The sequence below is a fragment of the Ursus americanus genome, chromosome 8 (genome assembly GCF_024610735.1).
Source record: "Ursus americanus isolate L20-20 chromosome 8, mUrsAme1.1.p, whole genome shotgun sequence".
Classification (NCBI taxonomy): domain Eukaryota; kingdom Metazoa; phylum Chordata; class Mammalia; order Carnivora; family Ursidae; genus Ursus; species Ursus americanus.
In genome coordinates, this window is record NC_142134.1 from 40634821 (window position 1) to 40656523 (window position 21703).

A 21703-nucleotide genomic window follows, 5' to 3' on the forward strand; every position below is an offset into this window, starting at 1 on the left:
ATTAAATGTTTTTTTCCCCCACACTACCTTAAAAATGTTAAACAGAAAACTAGGAAAGAGGCAAAACTATTCAAGAACACATTCTGTATTGACAGAATTGATTTAATTTGAATTACCTTGTTATTTTGTGGAAGGCAGGTACATCTATCCTGACTAGGAAACAAAGGCATTAAGTTCCCCTTTGGATTTAGAAGATTAATTTAAGAGATTATGGACATACCCTGAAGGTATTGCGGGTTCGGTTCTATGCCACCACAATAAAGCAAATCAAATAAATTTTTGGTTTCCCAGTGCACATACAAGTTATATTTACACAATACTATGGTCTATTAAGTGTGTGACAGCATGACATCTAAAAAACGTATATAGTTAAAAAATACTTCATTGCTAAAAAACGCTATCTGAGCTTTCAGCAAGTTGTGATCACTGATCACAGTTTACCATAACAATAAAATAATGAGAAAGTTTGAAATATTGAGAGACTTGCCAAAATGTGATGGCAACATGAACAGAACAAATGCTGTTGGAAAAATGGCACCAAGAGACTTGCTCAATGAAGGGGCAGGACTGCCACAAACCTTCAATTTGTTTAAAAAAAAAAAAGGCAGTATCATGAAACACAATAAAGCAAAGTGTAATAAAACAGGGTATGCTTGTAATGCTTACTGGAAGCTCTAAGAAATGAAAGGGCAACTGGCTAGCAAAAGGAGACAAAATTATTAAATTATAGAATTAGAACTGGGATAGTAAAAAACAAAGCTTTTATTTTATAGATAAGGAACCAGAGGCTTCAAAGGTTGACTGATCCAAGGCAATGAGGCCTTTTACACAGGAGGAAAAGAGCTCAAATCTTTTATTAGCTGAAATTTCATATACTACAGACAAATCAGCATTGACTGAATCCCTGAAGAAAAGCCCATTATCTTAATTCCCCTTTCTTTAATCCAAGTGCGCTCCACAGAATGTTCTGATCTAATCTTTTTGAATAGATGTCTCTATAGAAAATAGTCTTCTTTCAGTTTTAGAGTAGAGATAACCCTGGAGATCTTTGATCTATTCAAATCCCTCACTTGGGGCGGAATGAGAAGCTGTGGTGGCAATCTTCAAGTACTTTTCAGGGCTTTCAAGTGGAAAAGGGATTTGAAATTCTGTCTTATTTCCAAGGGACAGAGCAAAGAATAACTGCATAGAATTTTAGGTACCAAATTTCAGCTCTTCTATGAGAGCTGCCTAATACCAGAACAGGCCTCCTTCATAGATAGGTCTCTCCTAGGACATCTTCCTAAGAGAGAAAAGTTACAGAAAGGATATGCATGCCAAAGACCATAGCAAACTGTAAAGATTCCTTAACTAATGATACTACTTACTAATTTCCAAATTAAGCATTGTAGTGAAATTTAAGAGTTCCTGCTTTAAGTAACCTTAGCTTTTGAAACATCCCCAAACACGTTCTTAATCCAAATAATGTCATCTCCCATGAAAGAGATCAGAGTGTGCGGTGTGTGTGGGGGGGCAACATTTAAAAGGGAGGAGGTTGTGGGGGGAGCCATGTACCTGTTTTCCTATAACAACTGAAAATATCACTGGTAGCCAACATGTTCTTAATTGAAATAATGCCGTTTCCCCATGAAAGGACCAAATGTGTGTGAGAGACAGAATGTGAAAGGGTAGGCCACGGGGAGAGCTACTTACCTGCTTCCTTTAACAACTGAAAAATACAACTGGTAGTTTTATTTGAGATTGCAGCTTTTCCTTCCAGGTGATTCTTTCTGGCTGCATTTCCTGCTGTTATCTGGTCCTTGGACTGCAGGAGGACTTTTCCTGGACTATCTGGCAATTCATAAACTTCTTTTGTTTTACCCTCATAGAGTTTTTTACCAATATTCAGTACTGTGGAGATAAAATGGAGACATCAGATTTCAGGAAAAATTTCCTAAAGACTAAGTTAGGGGCGCCTGGGTGGCACAGCGGTTAAGCGTCTGCCTTTGGCTCAGGGCATGATCCCGGTGTTATGGGATGGAGCCCCACATCAGGCTCCTCTGCTATGAGCCTGCTTCTTCCTCTCCCACTCCCCCTGCTTGTGTTCCCTCTCTCACTGGCTGTCTCTGTCTCTGTCGAATAAATGAATAAAATCTTAAAAAAAAAAAAAAAAAAAAAAAAGGACTTAAAATTTCAAAGAGAAGAAATCACCCCTCATGCTCCTAGAACACAGACTCATTCTCAGTACTGGCATTTTTTAGTGTCTGTGTGCCAGGTACACTAGTGATATACCAGTAAACAAGACAGAGTTCCTGCTCTCAAGCAACCTGAGTCTGAGGGAAGCTGAAATTAAACAGGACATCATAGTAGGTATGATGTGAGAAATATAGAGACTACGGGATCACAGGTTCATAGCAGGCCAACCTAAGCTACTCTAGACACCAGAGAAGGAAGTCTAGAACAAAGAGAGGTTGAGGTTGAGATCTGAGGCAGAATAAACATTAAGCCAGAAGAGGGAAAGGGGTTAGTAGTGGTGGTGAAAAAAAGACCAAGGGGTAACAGTGCAGGGCAGGACTTCAGTATGGTTGGAGAACTGTATGTGTGGGTGTGTGTGTGTACACTGCTATTGGGCAGGGGAGGGAGGGCAGCAGGTACAGAGTAGTAAAGAATGGCAGAAGAACTGAGCAGTGGTCCGATCAACTAGTGGAGGTGACCATTAAACAAACCAGTTATAATTGTTTAATAGTTACTGCTGCAGGGTACCTAGAGGATGAATCCTGATCCTACCGTAATGTCCTGATTCACTGACAAGGTTTAAAAGGCCCCTCAAGTTAGAGCCTCCGCTTCGTGCTCCAACGTCAGACTTCTTTATTCCCTTTCCAGAACTCTAATTTCTGTAACTGAATTTCTATATCCCACTCCCAGGCTTTTGACATGCTCTCCCTAGGCCCAAACAGTTTCCCTCCCTTGCATTTCACTATTCATCCTTCAGGCTTCATAAATCATGCTGACAGTGTTTCAATTTTATCCTAAGAACAACCATGTGGCTTTTAAGCACTTCAGCAAAAATGACAGATTTCTATATTAGATTAAGTCTATAATTTTTTTTACCTAAATTCAATTTTTCTGTGTGGAAGACAATGTACCGACCAGCCAACACAAGCAATTTGGTTCACCATAATTTAGAAATTGAGTGTGTGGGAAAGAAAAAAATGTTTTATCAGCATAAATGTCACAAGCGATATTTTCTGAGGACCTAATCACTCGCAGATAACAAGATTACGTAAATAGGATAAATGTAAAGTGAATCAAGGCAACTCTTTGCCTGGTGCTTTTGGAGCTCTTCAAAGTCATCATGGCATCAACGACTATAACACACACAAAATCTGGACCAAAGAAAGTAAATTTTTCAATAGGTTCAAATATTAACTTTCCAGAAATAACAGTCTATTGACTTAATAGTAAAAGCAAGACTGAAAAATCAATACATATGTTCCTGTGATTGTTCTGCAGTAACTATTGATTACCAATATGATTTCCAGGCACCTCTCCAACCCGTAGCCATTTCTTTCTAATCACCCTCTTCCTCTACTTTGTTTCTTTTCCCCAACCCAGAGCTAGTTCCGAGTATTTCAGAAAGTTCGATGAGGCCCGGGAGCGCTGGGTTTTCCTACGCCTCGCTTGGCGGTGCCCGGGCCACGTGTCCGCCCGCTCAGCGGCCTAGTGGGGCGGCTGCAAGACCAGGCACAGCCCGGGAGGAGGCTGCCAGGAGAGCCGCGGGGCGCGTTGGTGTCGGCGGCGAATCCGTAACCTCCAGGCGGGAGTGGTGGCGGGAAGACCGTGGAAGGCAGGGAGTCCCCGGCAGATTCCGGGGGCTGCCTGTTACTCACCCTCAGCTGTCGCCATTATCCTGCGTGGGCTGGGAGCAGCGGCTGCGCTGGGAAGACAGGCAAGACTCTGGAAAAGAGGAGTGGTCAGAGAGGCTCACGTGGCGGGGAGGGGAAGCGGCCGACAGACACACCCCCGGCCAGGCCTAGTATTCCTGAGCGCCCAAACGTGCTCTCCGGTAGCAACGCAGTCGGCCGGGACGGAACCCCGGAGGTCTCTGCCGCCCAAGAGCAACTTCGATTCCGGGAGGTAGCTCTACCCCCGAGGCTTCCCGCCGCGCAGGCGCAGAAACACAGACTGCCCCCCGCCCCCCGCTCACCCTAGTGCGCGGGCGCTGTTCCAGAAGAGGCGAAAAGTGGCGCGCACTGGCGGCCCCTCCTGCTTCTACAGAGTCTCGTTGACCAGCTCCCTTCTTCGCAGCGAGACAGGTTCATAGGTTGGAGCGTACCAAGTAGTGACGGTCGGGGGAAAGCATGTGAGGAAGGCCATACAAAGTTTACATTCTCTGGGACAGAAATGACGTTAACCCTACTACTCTCATCACCCCAGTCTTGGGTGTTAGAAAACAACGGAGATGTCCACGTGCAGAAAAAGTAGTTTCCCGTAGGGATCCGGCGGAGGACAAGCTCCACCCCAGGAGTCTGTGACTCCTCCTCTCAGCCACGGAGCGTCTCCCTCTCTCCTCGTTCATTGGTGCATCCTGGGGGGGGGCGGGGCAGGGTGTGCAGTGGGAGACCGCTAATCACGCTTACTTTGGGAAAGCGCGCGCCGCCGCAGTAGCGAGGGTAGAGCTGCTGGGAAGGAAGCGAGCCTCTGAGGCGTACGGGCCGAGCGGGCAGCTGGTTGGTGCTCAGGCCCCTGCTGCGGCGGCAGGTCCCTCCACGTGCTTTGGGCAGCGACATGGAGCTGGAGGAGTTGGGAATCCGAGAGGAATGTGGCGTATTTGGGTGCATCGCCTCAGGAGAGTGGCCCACGCAGCTAGATGTGCCGCATGTGATCACTCTGGGACTCGTGGGGCTGCAGCACCGGTGAGCAACCGGCTGAGGGGTGGGGGTGGCGGCGCGTGTGCTTCTGTCTCCTTCAGCCCAAGCCGTTTCCCGCGGCCCGAGTTAGGGATCTCGTGTGCGCCTGAGGGCCTGGAGACCGACCTGTATTGCATGGATTGATATCTGCTTGTGGCATCAGCTAGGTTGCCAAGGCGTGCGCGGGCACCACCTTGCATCCCTGGACTTGCTTCTCTCCCAAAACCCTTAATGCTTTTAGGGGCTTTTCCTCCCCTTCTCCGGTGTGTGCACCTCTCATGAGTCCGGCCAATTTGTAAGACCGGTTCGCTAGGGTTGACCGAATCGGGACTTCTCCCACTACTTGACCGTTTTAATCTTGCAGAGCGTGGAGCTGCTTTTGTGAAGGTTTGTGTGGGGTGGCTGCTGGTCCAGGACCTACAACACCTTGAGGTGTTCTCGCGGAGCTTTCGACCACCACAAGCTTTTGTTTGCAAGGGCAGAGCTTTTGAGCAAATTGTAGATGTGAACGTAGTCATAGCTACAAGAATTTAGGGATTCTAGAGTTCAGACCCCGGGAAACAGAGCTAGTTGATACTCAAAAGGAAGTCCCGGTTGTAGATCTCATACATACTGAAAATAAACCAGTCACAGGAAATAGTGCATCTGCAAAAGTCACGGGTTTCAGATAATGAAGGAAAAGGTTGTAGTAAGAAGATGCCAAAAAGTAACCCCCTTCTTTAAAAGAGGGAAAGGGGAGCAGTTCCTGTATGACTAGATACATACTGATTTTTGAAAAATTGGTAGATCCCTTTGAGTTAAAAAATAACTCGTCTTCTGTGATCCTTCCATTTCTTATTACTTGGCATTTGATATAAACATAGGTTTGACATTATCACTGAAAGTATTACAAAGTTTTCGTAAGGCAATACTGCAGCCATAACTTTTAGAACGGTTTAAGGAACTTGGCAGCAACATTTATCAGCAATATGGGAGCCACAAGTATAAATGCATTCCAAATGATTTGCTTTCCCTCACCAAACTTGGATTGCAAGTAGTCTTTTTGATCTTTTCAGAGTCGCAAATACTTCAGTTTCACATCTTATGTACTCCTTCTTTACAAAGAGCTGAGAGTAATTTAGAGTCTGGGTTGAATCAGAAAGAATATTTTTAACTTGAATGAGACTAACCCTGGATAATTGTGGGTTGACCCTAATAGAGATCTTGTTTTAAAATACTGTACATTTTTCGAGAAGATTAGATATATATATAATCCAAGGAAAAACTGAAATCTACTTATGGCAGTTCAGAGCAACATTAGTTTATAAAATTCTTAGGATAAGTTATTTTGGATATTCTGTGAAGGGAAGAGGATCTTCAGTCTCTCCTTTAAATATGTGCTGGAAGAAAAAAGGTTTGTTTTGTTTGTTTGTTTAATGACTACAACTTGATTTCTAGCTACATGCACTTTTTGTAGTTGCTTTTATGTGAAAGAATTAGTGATTAGACAGTACAAGATAAGAGCAATAAAAATGTAATTATATAATAAAGCAATAATAAATGGATTCTCTGAGGCTGCTCATCTGACCAAGTAAGTCTTTGTTAAACTGGTTTTGAAAAGTGACCTTGTGATATTTTCAATAACAATGGCAAGGAACCCAGTAGTTTCTGAGGAACAAATGTATTAATGGAAAACTACTTGTTTAAGATTTTCCTTGTGTAGGCATCAAATCATTAAGGTGCACTGAGAAGGCTGGTTCTCTCCCATAAATTCATCCAGTTAAAAATTCTGATTTAGCAAAAGTTCTCAACCTTTAGAGGAACTGATTGGAAGAATGATGAAATTCCCTAATGTCTCAAGGATAAAAGTCTTCTGCTACTCTGAACTAGTCCGTAGGGTTCAGAGATTAAAAACTAATGTTTTTCTATGGCATTGAGTCAAGGAATGTTAAAACTGGACACCTAAATAGGTTGTCATAATTTAATATACAGTAGAGTTAGTTAAATACGCTGTACACAGGTAAGTGGTGGTCTGTTGCAGAAGTCTCCACCTCCTCACCTCAATACTTAGTTGTTTTAAAACAATAGTAACAGGATTCTGTCACATTATCTTCCTAAAACATGGAATCTAGAAGGTGAGATTACTATTACTTTTGCATTGTATTTGGTTCTGTTTTTGTCTTAAGTATAATCTGATCTAAAAAATTTAGTCACAGGGATAATAGAGTACCTGCAAGGTATATTATGTATTTCATGTAAATACAAATAGAACATCAATTACTAGATAGTCATGCACTGGATACTTAATCCAGACGGGTTCATTCAGAAGTACCTCTTTCTAGTAGTTCTGGCGATTTGGAGATTTATTCCATAGCTCTACTTTCTGTTGGGGAATTTTAGTTTAACATTTTCGTGAGCTCTTTAGATGCAAACTGCGTGTGTATGTGTGTCCGTGACAGATATATAATCACCACATGCTTTTTCAGTCCTAAAATCTTTGGTTCAGTGGTTTGCGGAGTTCTTAACAAATCACACACACCTTTTTAGATCAGAAATCTTCACGTTTTAACTACAGGCACTTTTTTTTTTTGGAGACTAGAATGACATGGACATATTTTGAAGATTCCATAAAAGGAATTATTAAAATTTCATAGATTTATCCCATGAATCATCTGGTTAGCCTTTCCTTGGTTAATTAGGAGTTGAAAATGCCCACCCTGAAAGTGAATTATCATTTTCCTGGGTTAGGAATTGAACCCTACAGCTGATAAACATTTTCATACTTCTAAAAATTTTGAGATTTACCTGATGAAGTTGGATCATGTAGGGGGTTTCCTGTCTGTAGAAACGTTCTGTAGAATCTTTTCGTTCTGTTATGCTTTGAGGAAACCTATTTGCAGTGATCTCAGGAGCAGTTTTCTTAAGAGATACAGACACTGGTCCTGTAAATAGAGTATATAATATTATCACTAGAAAGGTACTTGAGAGAAAGAGATGCACTCAGACAACATCTATGGAATAGTTTCCAGTTGTCTTCATTTAAGTTTGTTGGAGTACACAGGAAATAGGTTGTCAGAGAACTTGCTTTGAGTTGCCAAATTTAAGGCTGGGGATAACTTTATTTTGCTTTTCATCTCTTAGTAATAATGACCAAATATGTCCCATTTCTATAGTGTCCCATTTCCCGTGGTTGGGGAAGTGACTTATGTTAAAACTGTCCTTGCTAATTGTACCAGTCTTTGGCTTAGAAAGACTTTTTAATTCAATTACTTTTGTAATTTAACGATTCTCTGTTTTAAATCATAAGTGTTTTCAATTCTTCCAGTTATAACTATTATTTACAACTTCGCTTTTTATATTAGTTTGAAGCAGGACTTATCTATCCTCAAAAGAGTTTCAAAGTACTACTGCTTTGTAAGACTTGAAACTTAGTCCCAGTTTTCCAATATCAGTTTGATCTTGGGCAAGTCTCCTAACTTTTGAGTCTGTTTTCTCATCTGTTGGGCTAGACTTATGTATTTAAAGGCTCAACGGGCAAAATCCAGGGGTTGGAAATGATATTTTTGTGTGGTTAGCCCTTAGCAGGTTTCCTTTTCAATAGCATATATACTATAGGGCATTAAGAGATGGTAAAGTTCTGGACAACTCATCTGACTTCCACTTTAGGTCCAAAAATGGAGACTAAATTTTCAGCATACTTGAGATATAATAAGGGTTGTTAGGGATAGGGATGTTCCTGTTATTATCTAATACTTTATTCAAAAAATATTTGTTTAGCTCCTATTGTATATGCATTAGGCACTGTGGTTAGTACTAGGAATACTGTACTGCACAGGACAGTTACAGTCCCTGGACCTCACAGAGAAGCAATGTTAGCCAGCTGGCTCAAGAGCACAGACTTCTCTATGCCTCCATTTCCTCCTCTATAAATTGGGTGTAATGATAGCACCTACATTATAGAGTTGTGGTACGAAGTAAATGCATTAGTATATATAAAATGCTTAGTATATGTAAAGAACTGTACCTGGATATATGCATACCCCATGACCCTCCATCCCACTCTTGGGTATATACTCTACAGAAATGCATACGTATGTTTACTGGAAGACAGGCACAAGAATTTTTAGTGTTATTTGTAATAGCCCCCATCTGGAAATAATGGAAATGTCCAACAGTGGGATGGATAAAGAAGGTAGTAGTATGTATATACCTATAATGGAATATTCTGCAGCAGTGAAAAAGAGCAAGCTCCTGCTACAAGTAAAGTCACGGTTGAATCTCACAGTGTTGAGTGAAAGAGCTTCACATTAAAGAACACATACCAAAAAAGTAAGAACATCTTTTATGATTTCAAATTTATGGTGATAGAAGTTGGAATAATCATAACCTTTATAGGGGCTAGGAGGATGATTATGACTGGAAGGCCTGAAGGGTGCTGGTATAATGTTTAAATCTTGATTTGAGTGGTAGCTTCATGGGTGTGTTCAGTTTGTAAAAATTAAGCTCTTCAACTATTTGCGTATACTCAGAATAATTTGATAGATTATAAATCATAAAATGCTTAAATTAAATTATCCTAAAGATTCAGAGAGATGCAGTGATTTGCTTTGCATCCTGTCAGAGAGAGACTGGAACTCGGGTTTTCTGAGTTTCAGTTCAGTGCTTTTTCTTCTGTCCTGTATTTTTATTCTTCTATTTGCTCTACTACGTTGTATTTTCCTGATATCTGTAATGAGTCAATTTGGAATTATAGCTCACATAATTAGGTTGGCTTATTTGTAGGATTGCTAAAATGTTATACTCATTACTAGCTACCTTTGGAGAAAACTAAAATTCAGAACTTATTACTTTGTGGGTTTTTTTTTTTCCTTTTCCATCCCAGTCTTCTGATAGCAATCACTGTAAATTGTAATTTAAATTCTCATGATGAATGGACAGTTGTGCAGAAATTTCTGACTCTGGGAAAGTTTTCATTTACTCTGTTACTTTTAATGAGCTATGAAAGAAATCATTGCTCAGCATTTTTTGCTCTCACACAGCTTATAACAATATATTTAGTCTAATTTGTCAAGGACAGGAGTAAACATCTTTTATCAGGAAAAAGCAACAAGTTTTTTTCAGTGCCAAAACTTGGCATTTCTCAGGCTCTTACCATCTTCATGTGCTTTTCTTTTGACGCTCAAAGTTCTTGGGTTTTTGGTATGACCTTCAAATAATTCTTAAAACAAAAGAACACAGGAAAAGAATAATTATATGACATCATTTAAAATATATTCATCTTCAAGCATTCGAGTACATAAAGTAAAAACATTGAAGTGGTTGGGCAGATAACGAAGAATGAGTTTAAGAATTAGGAATGTTTTGGTAAAGGTTTAGAAAGATTGAAATTCTTAAATTAGGTATGTGCTTCATAATAATTTTTTGGGTCATTTGAACATACAGTAGTGTAAGAATTTTATTTTTGAGGAATCTCTTGCTACATTACAATGTGAAGAAAAAAGTTAATAGAATTTTTATTTTAAAAAGTCAATTTCAAGGTTACCATGTTTCCATTTGGCAGTTCTGAGAGTTGGTCCTCTTAGGATGCAGTCAACTTCTTCATAAAATCTCATTTTTCTTTGAGGGTTGCCATTTTTCTTTTGTAAAACTCTGTATTCATATTTTAAATTTTTGTATTTGGTACAACATTGTTTCCAGTCTCTGTCTATTCCAAACTGCATTAGTCTTCTGGCAATTTCCTCAAATATTTCTTTGTTTCTTGTGGCCCTTTCAAGCATTTGCTTAATTTTTTCATCAGACCATATGTGTATAAGCGCTTTGACCTCATTGTCACACCAGTGTTTTCCAGCCTCTGTGTTGCTCACTGTTAAAATCTGTAAGTGATTTTTAGCATCTTCTAAAGGAATATGATTACCTATAAATCAATGTGATTTACAATTATACAGACTTACAGATAAATCTTGTATTTGAATATCATTCATTTAAAACAAACTGGATTGACATAAAGCATTAAGATTACAATAATTTCAGTGAGGATCAAAATTTCTTCATATGTTCATATTCAAATAAGATATTTAAAAAATTAAAGGCAGACTAATCTCCAATATTGGTGAGATAATTTACTTGCTTTTCATCAATAGGTAATCTTCACTGAATATTTACAAATGTGGAGAGTCTTGGTGTAACTACTTAAACTGATATATCTTAGCCTAAATTTTTTTTCTTTTATGTAGGCCCCACGCCCAGCGTGGAGCCTTACACAGGGCTTGAATTCACCACCCTGAGATCAAGACCTGAGCTGAGATCACGAGTCCAATGCTCAATTGACTGAGCCACCCAGTTGCCCCCCCAAAATTTTTTTAAACAATTTAGACCCTGTACCTGACACAGTGATACTTTGTGGTGCTTTGGGGCCGCCCAGCTCTTCTGACGCTGTACTTATGGTATCTTCCTCTGTCAGAAAACAAAGAGAATAGCAGTTTAAATTTCCTATTCACAGAACTCAGATTTACTTTTGTAATTGAAGATTATACCGAAAAACTAGTAAGGTTGGATTCCAGCACCAAAACTATAGGCTAGGGGCACCTGGGTGGCACCATTCGTTGAGCATTTGACTCTTGGTTTCAGCTCAGGTTGTGATCTCAGAGTCCTGAGATTGAGTCCCACATGGGGCTCTGTGCTCAGTATGGAGTCTGCTTGAGACTTTCCCTCTCCCTCTGCCCCTCCTCCCCCTCTCTCGAGTAAATAAAAAAATCTTTAGGGAAAAAAAAAAACAAATTGTGACCTCATAGCCAAGAACATTTTGTCATCTCTAACCAAATTTTTAAATGCCTTTGTAGGATTCACCACTTTCAAAATCTTGGAAGTATTCTGCCTTAAAAGTCCCTAGGCACAGTATTCTCTGTTTGGGAACATGAATATGATAGCACTTTTAGACACAATTTCGTAATGTCTTTCATTGTTACATTTTAATGCTTGACACAGAGCTCTTACATCTCTTTTTTGTTTGATCCTTACTGTAACTGAGAATGATCCTTATTGTAATACACATAAATAGGTAAAAGACCTTAAGATTAAATGGTCTTAGCAATTTTCGTGTTGAGTTGTTAACAGCAGACAGGTAATAAACATTTTAAGGAACTGATGGTGCTTAGTGTGGTAAATATAACATGCATTTATCATAGTATGGTATTGTATGTATAGAATGTTTACAAGTCAGCTCTTTGTAGTTTGGGGAAAGCTCTTCCTCATGCATATGTTGGATTGCAATGTTGAAGTATCACAATGCTATGATAGTATACTTTCACTCCTGCTGTACTTTCCTATACACTGGGACATTGTTTTTTAAAGATTTATTTATCTATTTGAGAGAGAGGTGGAGGGGCAGAGTGTCAGAGAGGGAGAAACTCAAGCAGACTCCACGCTGAGCGTGAACCCCATGTGGAGCTCGATCTCACGACCATGAGATCAGACCCAAGCTGAAACCAAGAGTCAGACACAACCACCTGTGCCACCCAGGTGCCCTGGGACATTATTTTTTTAAAAAAACATTTTGTGTTACTATTGTCTGTGCAGTTGCTTGTAATGATTATTGTAAAACTAGATAAAACCACACAGTGGTTATTATTAATAGACCAGTGAGGCAAAAGGTGAGGAGGTTAGGGGGCCCATAAGCCTATGCAGCAATAGGTTTGTGGAGATTTACATAGTTAGGATAGGATCAGATCTTATTTTAAGGACATGTTTGCACAGTGAGACTAGAATGAAGTTTAGCTTTTAGCAATATCAGTACCTTAAATGACAGGTTGAACTTTGGAGCCTCATAAGGCTACCTAATAAGTTACCTTTTTTAAAATTGAAATTTTTATTGGGATAAATGTAGATTCACGTGCAGTTTTTAGAAATACTAAAGATCCATTTCACACTCAGTCCAGTTTTCTGCAATGACAACGTTTCGTTAAACTGTAATATACTATTAGATCAAGGCTATTACATTGATAACAGTTCACTACTCCGATTCAGAGTTCCTGTTCCACTGTACTCACTGTGAGTGTGTATATGTGTGTATTATGTTCTATAATAGTTTTATCACCTTTTAGGTTCATGTCTCCACCATCAAGGTCAAGATACTCCATGGTTCCAACACCGTAATGATCCCTCTGGTTGCCTTTTGTAGATAGACTTACCTCCTTCCATGCCCAGGCCCTTCCCCCACCCCCACCCCATTGGAAAGCACAAGTCAAAGGTAAACCTTGGTAAACCTTATTTCAGCAGAATCTGAATTTATAACATTTTATCTAAGTGACTAAAACCATCACTTCTAGGCTCAGGCACATGTCCTACTTCTGGGAAATAGAAATATTTAGAGATTAGGTGTTCTGTGGAAATTTTGAATAGTTAGTACTAGAAAATAAGATGTCATATTGGAGGGTGGCAGTGAGGAAATCCCTAAATTTAGCATATTTTAAGGAAAGAGAAGCATTTAGTTTCTGTTATGTTTCTTTCCCACCTGGTATACTGTAATTCATTTCCGACACTCACCACCTGGAGTTAGCTAGCATTAAACTCTGCAGCTTTAAGGGGTCAGTCTTCCGTAATGTTGCCCTTACTGCAGATGCTAGCCTCACTTCCAGCTGACAGGCCACAACTTCAGGGGGTGCCATGACCCCTCAGGTTTGATCATTTGCTAGAACAACTCATAGAACTTAGGAAAGCCCTATACTTGGAATATAGCTTTATTATAAAAAATAGAACTCAGAAACAACCAAATGAAGATCCACACAGGTTAAGCTCTGAGAGGGTCCTAGATACAGAACCTCCATGTCCTCTCCCTGTGGAATGGGGGCCTGTCATTCTCCCAGTGCGTCAGTGTGTTCACAGGAAGCTCTTCTAAGCCAAAGTTTATATTGACATGATTGATTATGGCATGATTAATTAAATCACTGGCCACATGACTGAATTCAGTCTCCACACTTACTTCCCTGCTAGAGGTAGGGCTGGCCTAAAATTCCAAGCCTCTTAATCACAAGGTTGGTCTTTATGGTGACCAGTTCTGTCCTGAAGCTATCTAGAAACCCACTTTGGATCACCTTGTTAGAATAAAAAAGAATCTCCTGCTACTGGAAATTCCAAAGGTTTTTGAAGCTCTGTGTCAGGAACTGGGCACAAAACCAGATATATGTATTCTTTATTTTTTATTTTAATTTTTTTGAGATTTTATTTTTCAGCAATCTCTGCACCCAATGTGGGGTTCGAACTTACAACCCTGAGATCAAGAGCCACATGCTCTACTGACTTAAGTCAGCCAGGCGCCTCTGTATTCTTTATTATGTCACAGCTTCTTAAAGAGTTTGTGAAAATATAAACAGGAAGAATTAGAAGAGTCATACCTTTATAATTATCAAGTTGCCTGTATTTAAATTTACCAGCTTACCTAAGTCTCAACTTTTTTTTTACATTTATAGTTTTTGGGTTTTCTGAAATTTTAACAGTCAAGTCTTTATTTGGATCTTCTATTGAATTAAAAATTTAAAGGTTCCCAATATTATGGTTCATGTTATGAAACTGTATTAGTTTATAATTTTACTGCTAAGATTATCCAAATTGTATTCAAAATGTACAAAACTGTTTAAATATTTCATTTTAAAGAAAATTATTTCCAATTTTTGGTTTATTGTAAATAAACCAAAATAAATGAAGAAATACATGAATTGGAGAAAACAAAAAAACTTGGCTTAGCCTCTGAAGTACTAACAATAGATAATTTAGTGCCCTCTGCTGGCCATCACATTGTTAATTTTTGTGCAATTGTGGGGATAGTGAATCTTTTAATTTTGGAAATACATTTTACTACCAAAAAGAAAATAGATAGTTTTAAGATTATTCTTAAAAAAACAGTGTAGTCTTTCACTTGTGATTTTTAGGCTGATAAGAGTAACCTCCAATAGGATAAATATATGCCTGTCTCCACCCCGCAAAGCCAAAATGGATCTACCTTTGACTGCCTATACTAGAAAGGAGTGACTTGCAAGAATACAAAGACATTGAAGTATTCCACCTCATATATAAGTAGCAACTGATACTAGAGATGCATTGAGTCAATTTTAGGTTTACTCAGAAGAGACAGGTAACCGACAAGACTGTCAAACACCGATTTCCTCTTCAGACAGCCCTTTTTCTGCTAGCTTTCTGATTCCTTTTATCATCTCTTGCCTATGCCTCAGGTGGGGGAAAAATAAATGTATTTTAGATCCAAAGAAATAGTTGTTTGATTTTCATGGGCCATTTCTTTTTACTTATTGCAATAGGTAGGCATAGCCCAGGAGTTCTGTGATTCTTCCCAGTAATTAACTTCTTTCATATTGCATTAGTTATGCATTTTTTAAAGTGATAATTGGAATTGGCTTATTTTTCTCCCCTAAATGGAATCAAATTGGATTTTATGTTTTACTCTCTTCAGCCCTCTGCTGGCCTTACTCTCTAAATATGACAGCCTAGCTGTGGTTTTCAATCCTGGCTGTGTGCACAACCCTCAGATCAATACTTGAGCTGAGATGAAGAGTTGGACACTTAACCTAGTGAACTTACCCAGGTGCCCCTGTGTTTTGTTTTTAAAGAAAGAATATTTGATGTGAATTTTTTTCCTGAAGATAAATATCCGTATCTTTATACCTCAGTACAACAATCTTCTAAATAGTAGAGTGGCGATTCATGCCCCAATAGTTGTATATTGCAGGTGTGCCAAAAGTCCTTTCCTATTTCAGGTTTTTTTTGTGGGGTGCCTGGTTGGCTCAGTTAATGGAGCATGTGACTTTATCTCGGGGTTGTGAGTTTGAGCCCCACATTAGGTATAAAGATTACATAAAAGTAAAATCTTTTAATAAATACATAGATAATTTAAAAATCATTTTCTTCTCTTGTGGGTTTATGCCTTTGCTTTTATTTTCACGTGAAAGTTTAAAATAGCTTAATTTCTAGAATGACTGTAAATATTTCCTGTTCCATATTTTCTAAACATATTCCAAGTTAACATATAAACATACCAATTTTTAAAAACCCTGTCAGTTTATATCTGACTTAATGTTTTCCTTTCACATATAAAAAATTATCTTTAGGCATTGTACTTAAGTGAGTCCAGAGGACTAACAAACTAAAATCTTCTGAATGCTAAAGTTCTTAATTATTTCCATGGAAATCTTTCCAACTTACTAAACACAATCTGATTTTATCTTTTTTGCTTTTAGTGACAAGGATCATTGCTGTGATGCCCTGAGAAACCTTAGTCCCCAGAGTTTTATTTACCTTTGTTATCGTACCCCTAGTCAGCTGCATGTTCCTATCAAATTAGTCTCCTTAATTTCTCCCTGTTTTTACCTTTCACCGTCCTAGCACCTTTCCTTTCTCCCACTGAGCTTTTAATCTGTCATATCTGATAAGTCAGACAAAGAAGTTTGCCCAGAGTGTGGGGAATTTGATTACCTGGTTTGTAAATCAATATGATCTTTACATTTTCCAAGGCTATATGAAGCTTTGAACTGAAAGACTATGTACGAGGTCTGTGATGGCTAGCTAGGCTTTTGATTGGGGGCCTGGTGATCCCTCTATTGCTCATTTTGGTTTGTGTAAAAGGCAAACCATCACACAGAAAGCACTTAACTTTCCTTCACCCCTTTAATACCCTGAACGGTAGGACAGTGTCTCTCAAACTTGAGCATGCCTGAGTTCCCAGATGATGCTGATGCTGCTATACTTTGAAAACCACAGCTATAGGGGACGTTACTGTCATTAACAGTTTTTACCTTCCATTTCTGTATTTTGTAAATATGAGTATTACTCTTCATATAATGTCATAAGCTTGTATATGTTCTTATAATATCTTAGTTATTATAGCATGTTATATTATTATATATTACACATCAAATGTAATTAAATCATAAAACCTGTCATAAGGTCCCCACCTTCATGACCTCTAAACCTAATTATCTCCCAAAGGCCCCATCTCCAAATGCTCTTACATATGTTCATATGACTTTAGAGGTGACACAGTTCAGTCCATAGCAACATCATATAATAATGTCTTATGTATTTTTTCACACACACAAAAACAAAAAATCTCCCTCTCTTGGGTCTTCTTTTTTTTTTTTTTTTTTTTAAGATTTTATTTATTTATTTGACAGAGATAGAGACAGCCAGCGAGAGAGGGAACACAAGCAGGGGGAGTGGGAGAGGAAGAAGCAGGCTCATAGTGGAGGAGCCTGATGTGGGGCTCGATCCCATAACGCCGGGATCACGCCCTGAGCCGAAGGCAGATGCTTAACTGCTGTGCCACCTAGGTGCCCCTCCCTCTCTTAGGTCTTCTGACATATTACTCACAAAGTCATCTTCAGCCGGATCTCCAGCAATGACTGTTTGAATATAGTGGGATATATGGTGGTTTGCTTTTATTCACTTTCAGGATAGTGTTTTAAACTCTAATATGTTATTTTCCCTTTTAAAGTGTACCTGATGGGGGTGTCTGAGTGGCTCAGTCGGTGAAGCGTCTTCCTTCAGCTCAGGTCATAATCCCAGGGTCCTGGGATCAAGCTCTGTGTCAGGCTCCCCTGCTCAGTAGGGAGTCTGCTTCTCCCTCTCCCTCTGCCCCTCTCCCACTCATGTTTTCTCTCTTTCTCTCAAATAAATAAAATCTTTAAAAAAAAATCCTGATGCTAAATACTGTGGTTGTTTGCTTTTCTCTAGTTTACATTCCCCACCCTTAAACATCTTTAGTATTAGATCCCTATGGATATCTGGTGTTGTAAGTATCTAACAAAGTCTTCTGACATGTAACCCATAGAATCACCATCAGCTGTATCTCTAGCAGTTACTGTCTGAATATAATCATGCTGCTGCTGTTGGGCGACTTTATCCCTAGTCATTTTAATTTTAATGAGACATATATAGTTCTCTAGCAGGCCAGTTTCTTTCTTCTCTACCAGCGAAAGATTTCAGGACTTCTCGCCACCATTTCTCAATCCTAACTCTCTGTCATTGCCTCTGTTTCCCCTAGATATACATTCATACTCTGAGAGTTAGGACTGCATTGTTTAAGGCAGATGTTAAGATCTAGATGGTTAGTAGAGGTCTTTAAGAACATCTTGTCAAGTCTAGAGGAAAAACGTGGTTCCAGATTCTACAAAGACTGAGCTAGAACTTTTCCTGACTCTTGGTCTAGAACTCATCTAGTTTATTTCATGCTATCATATCTCTGTGTATATTGTATCTCAATCCTTTGTGTTAAACTCATTTTAAAGAACTTTATGATGTGTCCCAGAAGAACCTAAACTTCAAAGACGTACTCATGGGTTTTGTATTTTTCTAAGTTCTTTAATGCTCTTTTTCTGTTCACTCAATTTTACTACAGTTAATATGAAAACTTGCTTTAACTTCTGCCATTTAGAGTTGCAGTTTTACTTTAGTAAAATTGTTCTATTTTTAAACTTGTGGAAATCAATTTTATTTCATCCTTATGTATAACTTTGTACTATTCTCTGTGTCCTGGAGGAGACATATACCTTAAATGTGTTTCATGATAAATTCAACCTTTAGCTTGTGGAATATAGTGAAGCCTGTTTAACTTAGATTATATTCACCTTATCATGCTACTGACATTTTCATATGATGTGACCTGATGTTTAGATTACTTTTTTTTGCCTTCCTTACCTGTCCGATCCTCTTCTTTTTTTACATTGGCGCATCTGGTGGCTTGTTCTTCATCTTGGAATTCCCGTTGTTGTGACTTTTCTGTTTTATTGTGTCCCAGAATAGCATCCAACTCAGTAAAAAATTTCATATTCTTAGTTATGCCTTGGTCTTGAGCCATTCTTACAATCTTGTATTCATGTTTTAAGTTTTTGTACTTTGTTCTGCACTGCTTCCAGTCTCTCTCTATTCCAAATTTCTGAAGCTTGGCCGCAATTTGTTCAAATATCCTTTTATTTCTCACTGTTCCTTCTAGTTGTTGTTGTATACTTATATCAGACCAGATGCCAATTAGAGCCCTGACTTCTGGCACAGTCCAGTGTTTTCCTCCTTCATTTGCTATAGTTGGAATAAAAGTTGGATTAATAGAGGGTTCCATAATTGATGTAGAGTTACCTGTATCAGGTGGGGAGGGAAAGAGATATGTACATAGGTTACATACTTAAGATAAGTAAAGTGATTGGATGCAACCTTAGTAAACAAATTTTCTCCTTAGGTGATGGACTACAATTCATAGCTCATTAGCTTTTTTCTGAAACTAATGGGGAAATGAAATACAGAACCTGAATCTGTTTCTTACCATGACAGTGACTGGCCTTAAAAAAGTTTTGTTTTTAATTAGTCACATTTTGATCATCTTTTTTTTCCTACCATTTCTTACTCTTTTGTCCTCCTCCTTTGGTATGTGGTGTGTATGTCAGTATATATTGAATGTTGAATATATAATTTTGTATTATTTACTTGTAGAAAGCAATACAATTAGAAAATGGCTCATTGCGGACAATTTTTGTTTGTTTTTTGTTTTGTGATAGCATAGGCGGGAGCAATTTATCTCCTCTTTTAATCTAATGATTTCCCTTGGCTACATATCAGTATCTCCTGAGGAGCTTTTGTAAATGACTACTTTGCTGTTATTCCTACCTCTCATCCCCAGATTGTGATTCTAGTGTGGTTGAGTGTGATTCTAGTCAGGGTTGAGAACCAAGACGATTCATGAATAAAGGGTTGGAAGAGTCACATTATAACAACTGGTGCTTCTTACTCCTTATGAAGATAAAAGATGTCTCATTGGTCAAAGACCAAATGTCATTTTAAGTGAAGTATTAGATTTTTTTAATGCAAGGAAGTGTGTCAAATTCCGTAATGCCTTCAGCAGAATGTCCCCACTTATCCTAGCATAATACCTTCACGTTATATCTGTAGCACAGTTTTGCAACTCATTTTATGGTAATGACATTACTTGAGGTTATATTGGTTATTTAAACAACCACATTATCTTGTGTTTTTCTCAGATTTCATGTTTATGTTTAATAAAAAGGTAGTTCAGACCTCAACATATATAATGTAAGCCATTAAAAAACACTTTTTAGCATTTACCTGAAGTATAGCTGTTTTTATTTTGTGCTCTGTTTAATGTCTTTGTTTTGAAATGCTTTTCAGTATTTTTCCTTACTTGAATTAACAACCTTCAGTAAAAATTTAGAAGCAAAATGGGGATTTATATTGATTTAAGTTGGGTGAATAAAACCATCCTTGACCTCATTGATTTGATATTATTTACTTTCAAATGTAGATTCTGTTTGTCTTAGATCTCAGGAGTGCTAAAGTGACATGTTCATTAAATATTAAGCGCCTGCTATGTATAATTTGACCATTATATTCTCTATTATGTTTAAAGAATAAAGGTTGTGAATTTTAAGGCTAATATTACTAGGCAGTTTACATTTTGTTAAATCATTTATTTTAGAAATGATTTTTTTTTTAGTATACATTGGTTAAAAAAAAAAAAAGGGGAAGCATAAGATAATCCTAAATGTTTCTATCAGGAAAAATCATGCATTTTCTCAGTAGCCAGTCTTACTTTCTGATTTGGAATTTGATCAGTATCATTGTATTTTTGACCCACAATACTGTACCTAGTTCCATTGGTCTGATATGAGAAACCAAAAGTAAAGGATTTCCTGAGATGTCTTCCTTATCTTCTAATGTAATTGACATTTTGCCTAGAAAGAGAACAGAATTCCTTTTAGAGTAAGTTCTAAGGAAGATAAAAATTGGATTAATAATGACTGAGAATGCTAGTAGCTTAAGCTGAATGTGATCATATTCATGAAGGATTATAGATTTGTGATAGACGCATTTTGTACTAAAGCAGTATAATATGGTTTAAATACTTACCTTTATATAAAGAAAATTTTAATTTCTTCCATCCATTGACATGGTTTATTTTGAACTTTGACTAGATATGTTTTCTAATTTTGTGTTTCTAGGGATGATTGTGGTTCGTTTTCAAATTAAATTACATTTTTTAAATGAGATGTTTTCTTGGGGTGCCTGGGTGACCCAGTCAGTTAAGTATCTTGATTTCAGCTCAGATCATGATCTCAGGGTCGTGAGATCCTCAAGTCCCGGGCCAGGCTCTGTACTGAGCATGGAGACTGCTTAAGATTCTCTCACTCTCTCTCTCTCTCTGCCCCACCCCTCCTTATGCTTATGCTCCCTCTGAAAAAAAAAATGAGGTGTTTTCTTTATTTTTGTAATTTAGGTACTTTAACATAATAGGCACTTCATAAATGATAGTAGCAATGTTAAACAGAGGTCCTGTAATGAGATAATCAGAAAATCTTGTTTAATTGACATATTTGGTAAAATAGCTAAAATTTATGTCTTTTATAATTAGCTGATTGGTAAATACTAAACTTTCCAGAAATTAATCTAAGTTATGTTTAAGTGGGCCAAGGAATGTGTCATTTAAAAGAACCATGCCAACCTTGAAGAGTAAACATGGTCCCCTCTTGATCTCTTGGTTTTATAGCTTGGATGTTTTTATAAAATGAGGCACAGACCACTTTTTAAAGTAATCAAACGAGAAGGGTAATAGTGAGGAAAAACTAAAATACATCTTTCAGAGGCACCCAACATAGAATTTTGGAGTCAGTAGGCAGTAGGCACATGAAGATGAGCCATAATTACAATGAGGCTGAAGACTGATCAGGAGGTAGTTAAGTACGTTTTGATTACTCTTTGTAATTTTCTGAATCAAAGATTTATTATTCATCTTATATTATTTCTATATGTTTTTTCAATTTTGTTCTATT

The 21703-nt window shown here is 38.1% G+C and overlaps 2 protein-coding genes across 3 annotated transcripts in view; one reads left to right on the forward strand and one right to left on the reverse strand.

Annotated features, from left to right (window-relative positions):
* PAICS (phosphoribosylaminoimidazole carboxylase and phosphoribosylaminoimidazolesuccinocarboxamide synthase) overlaps positions 1-21703 on the reverse strand; it is a 42539-nt gene that overhangs the window by 16801 nt on the left and 4035 nt on the right. The window contains exons 2-6 of one of the 2 annotated variants that reach the window (XM_087864120.1): positions 18567-19001; positions 10021-10086; positions 7674-7810; positions 3870-3936; positions 1693-1890 (exon numbers count right to left, since the gene is read on the reverse strand). In XM_087864120.1, coding sequence (XP_087720246.1) covers positions 1693-1890; positions 3870-3936; positions 7674-7810; positions 10021-10086; positions 18567-19001 — 903 coding nt within the window. Of the gene's footprint in view, positions 1-1692; positions 1891-3869; positions 3937-4186; positions 4472-7673; positions 7811-10020; positions 10087-18566; positions 19002-21703 lie in introns of those variants that run through there. The other variant, XM_045815880.2, reaches the window with a different exon arrangement.
* Positions 4624-21703, forward strand: part of PPAT (phosphoribosyl pyrophosphate amidotransferase) — a 35755-nt gene continuing 18675 nt past the window's right edge. Inside the window, exon 1 of the mRNA XM_045815879.2 lies at positions 4624-4895. Within this exon, the coding sequence (XP_045671835.1) occupies positions 4768-4895 (128 nt within the window). The 5' untranslated portion in view covers positions 4624-4767. The remainder of the gene's footprint in view (positions 4896-21703) is intronic.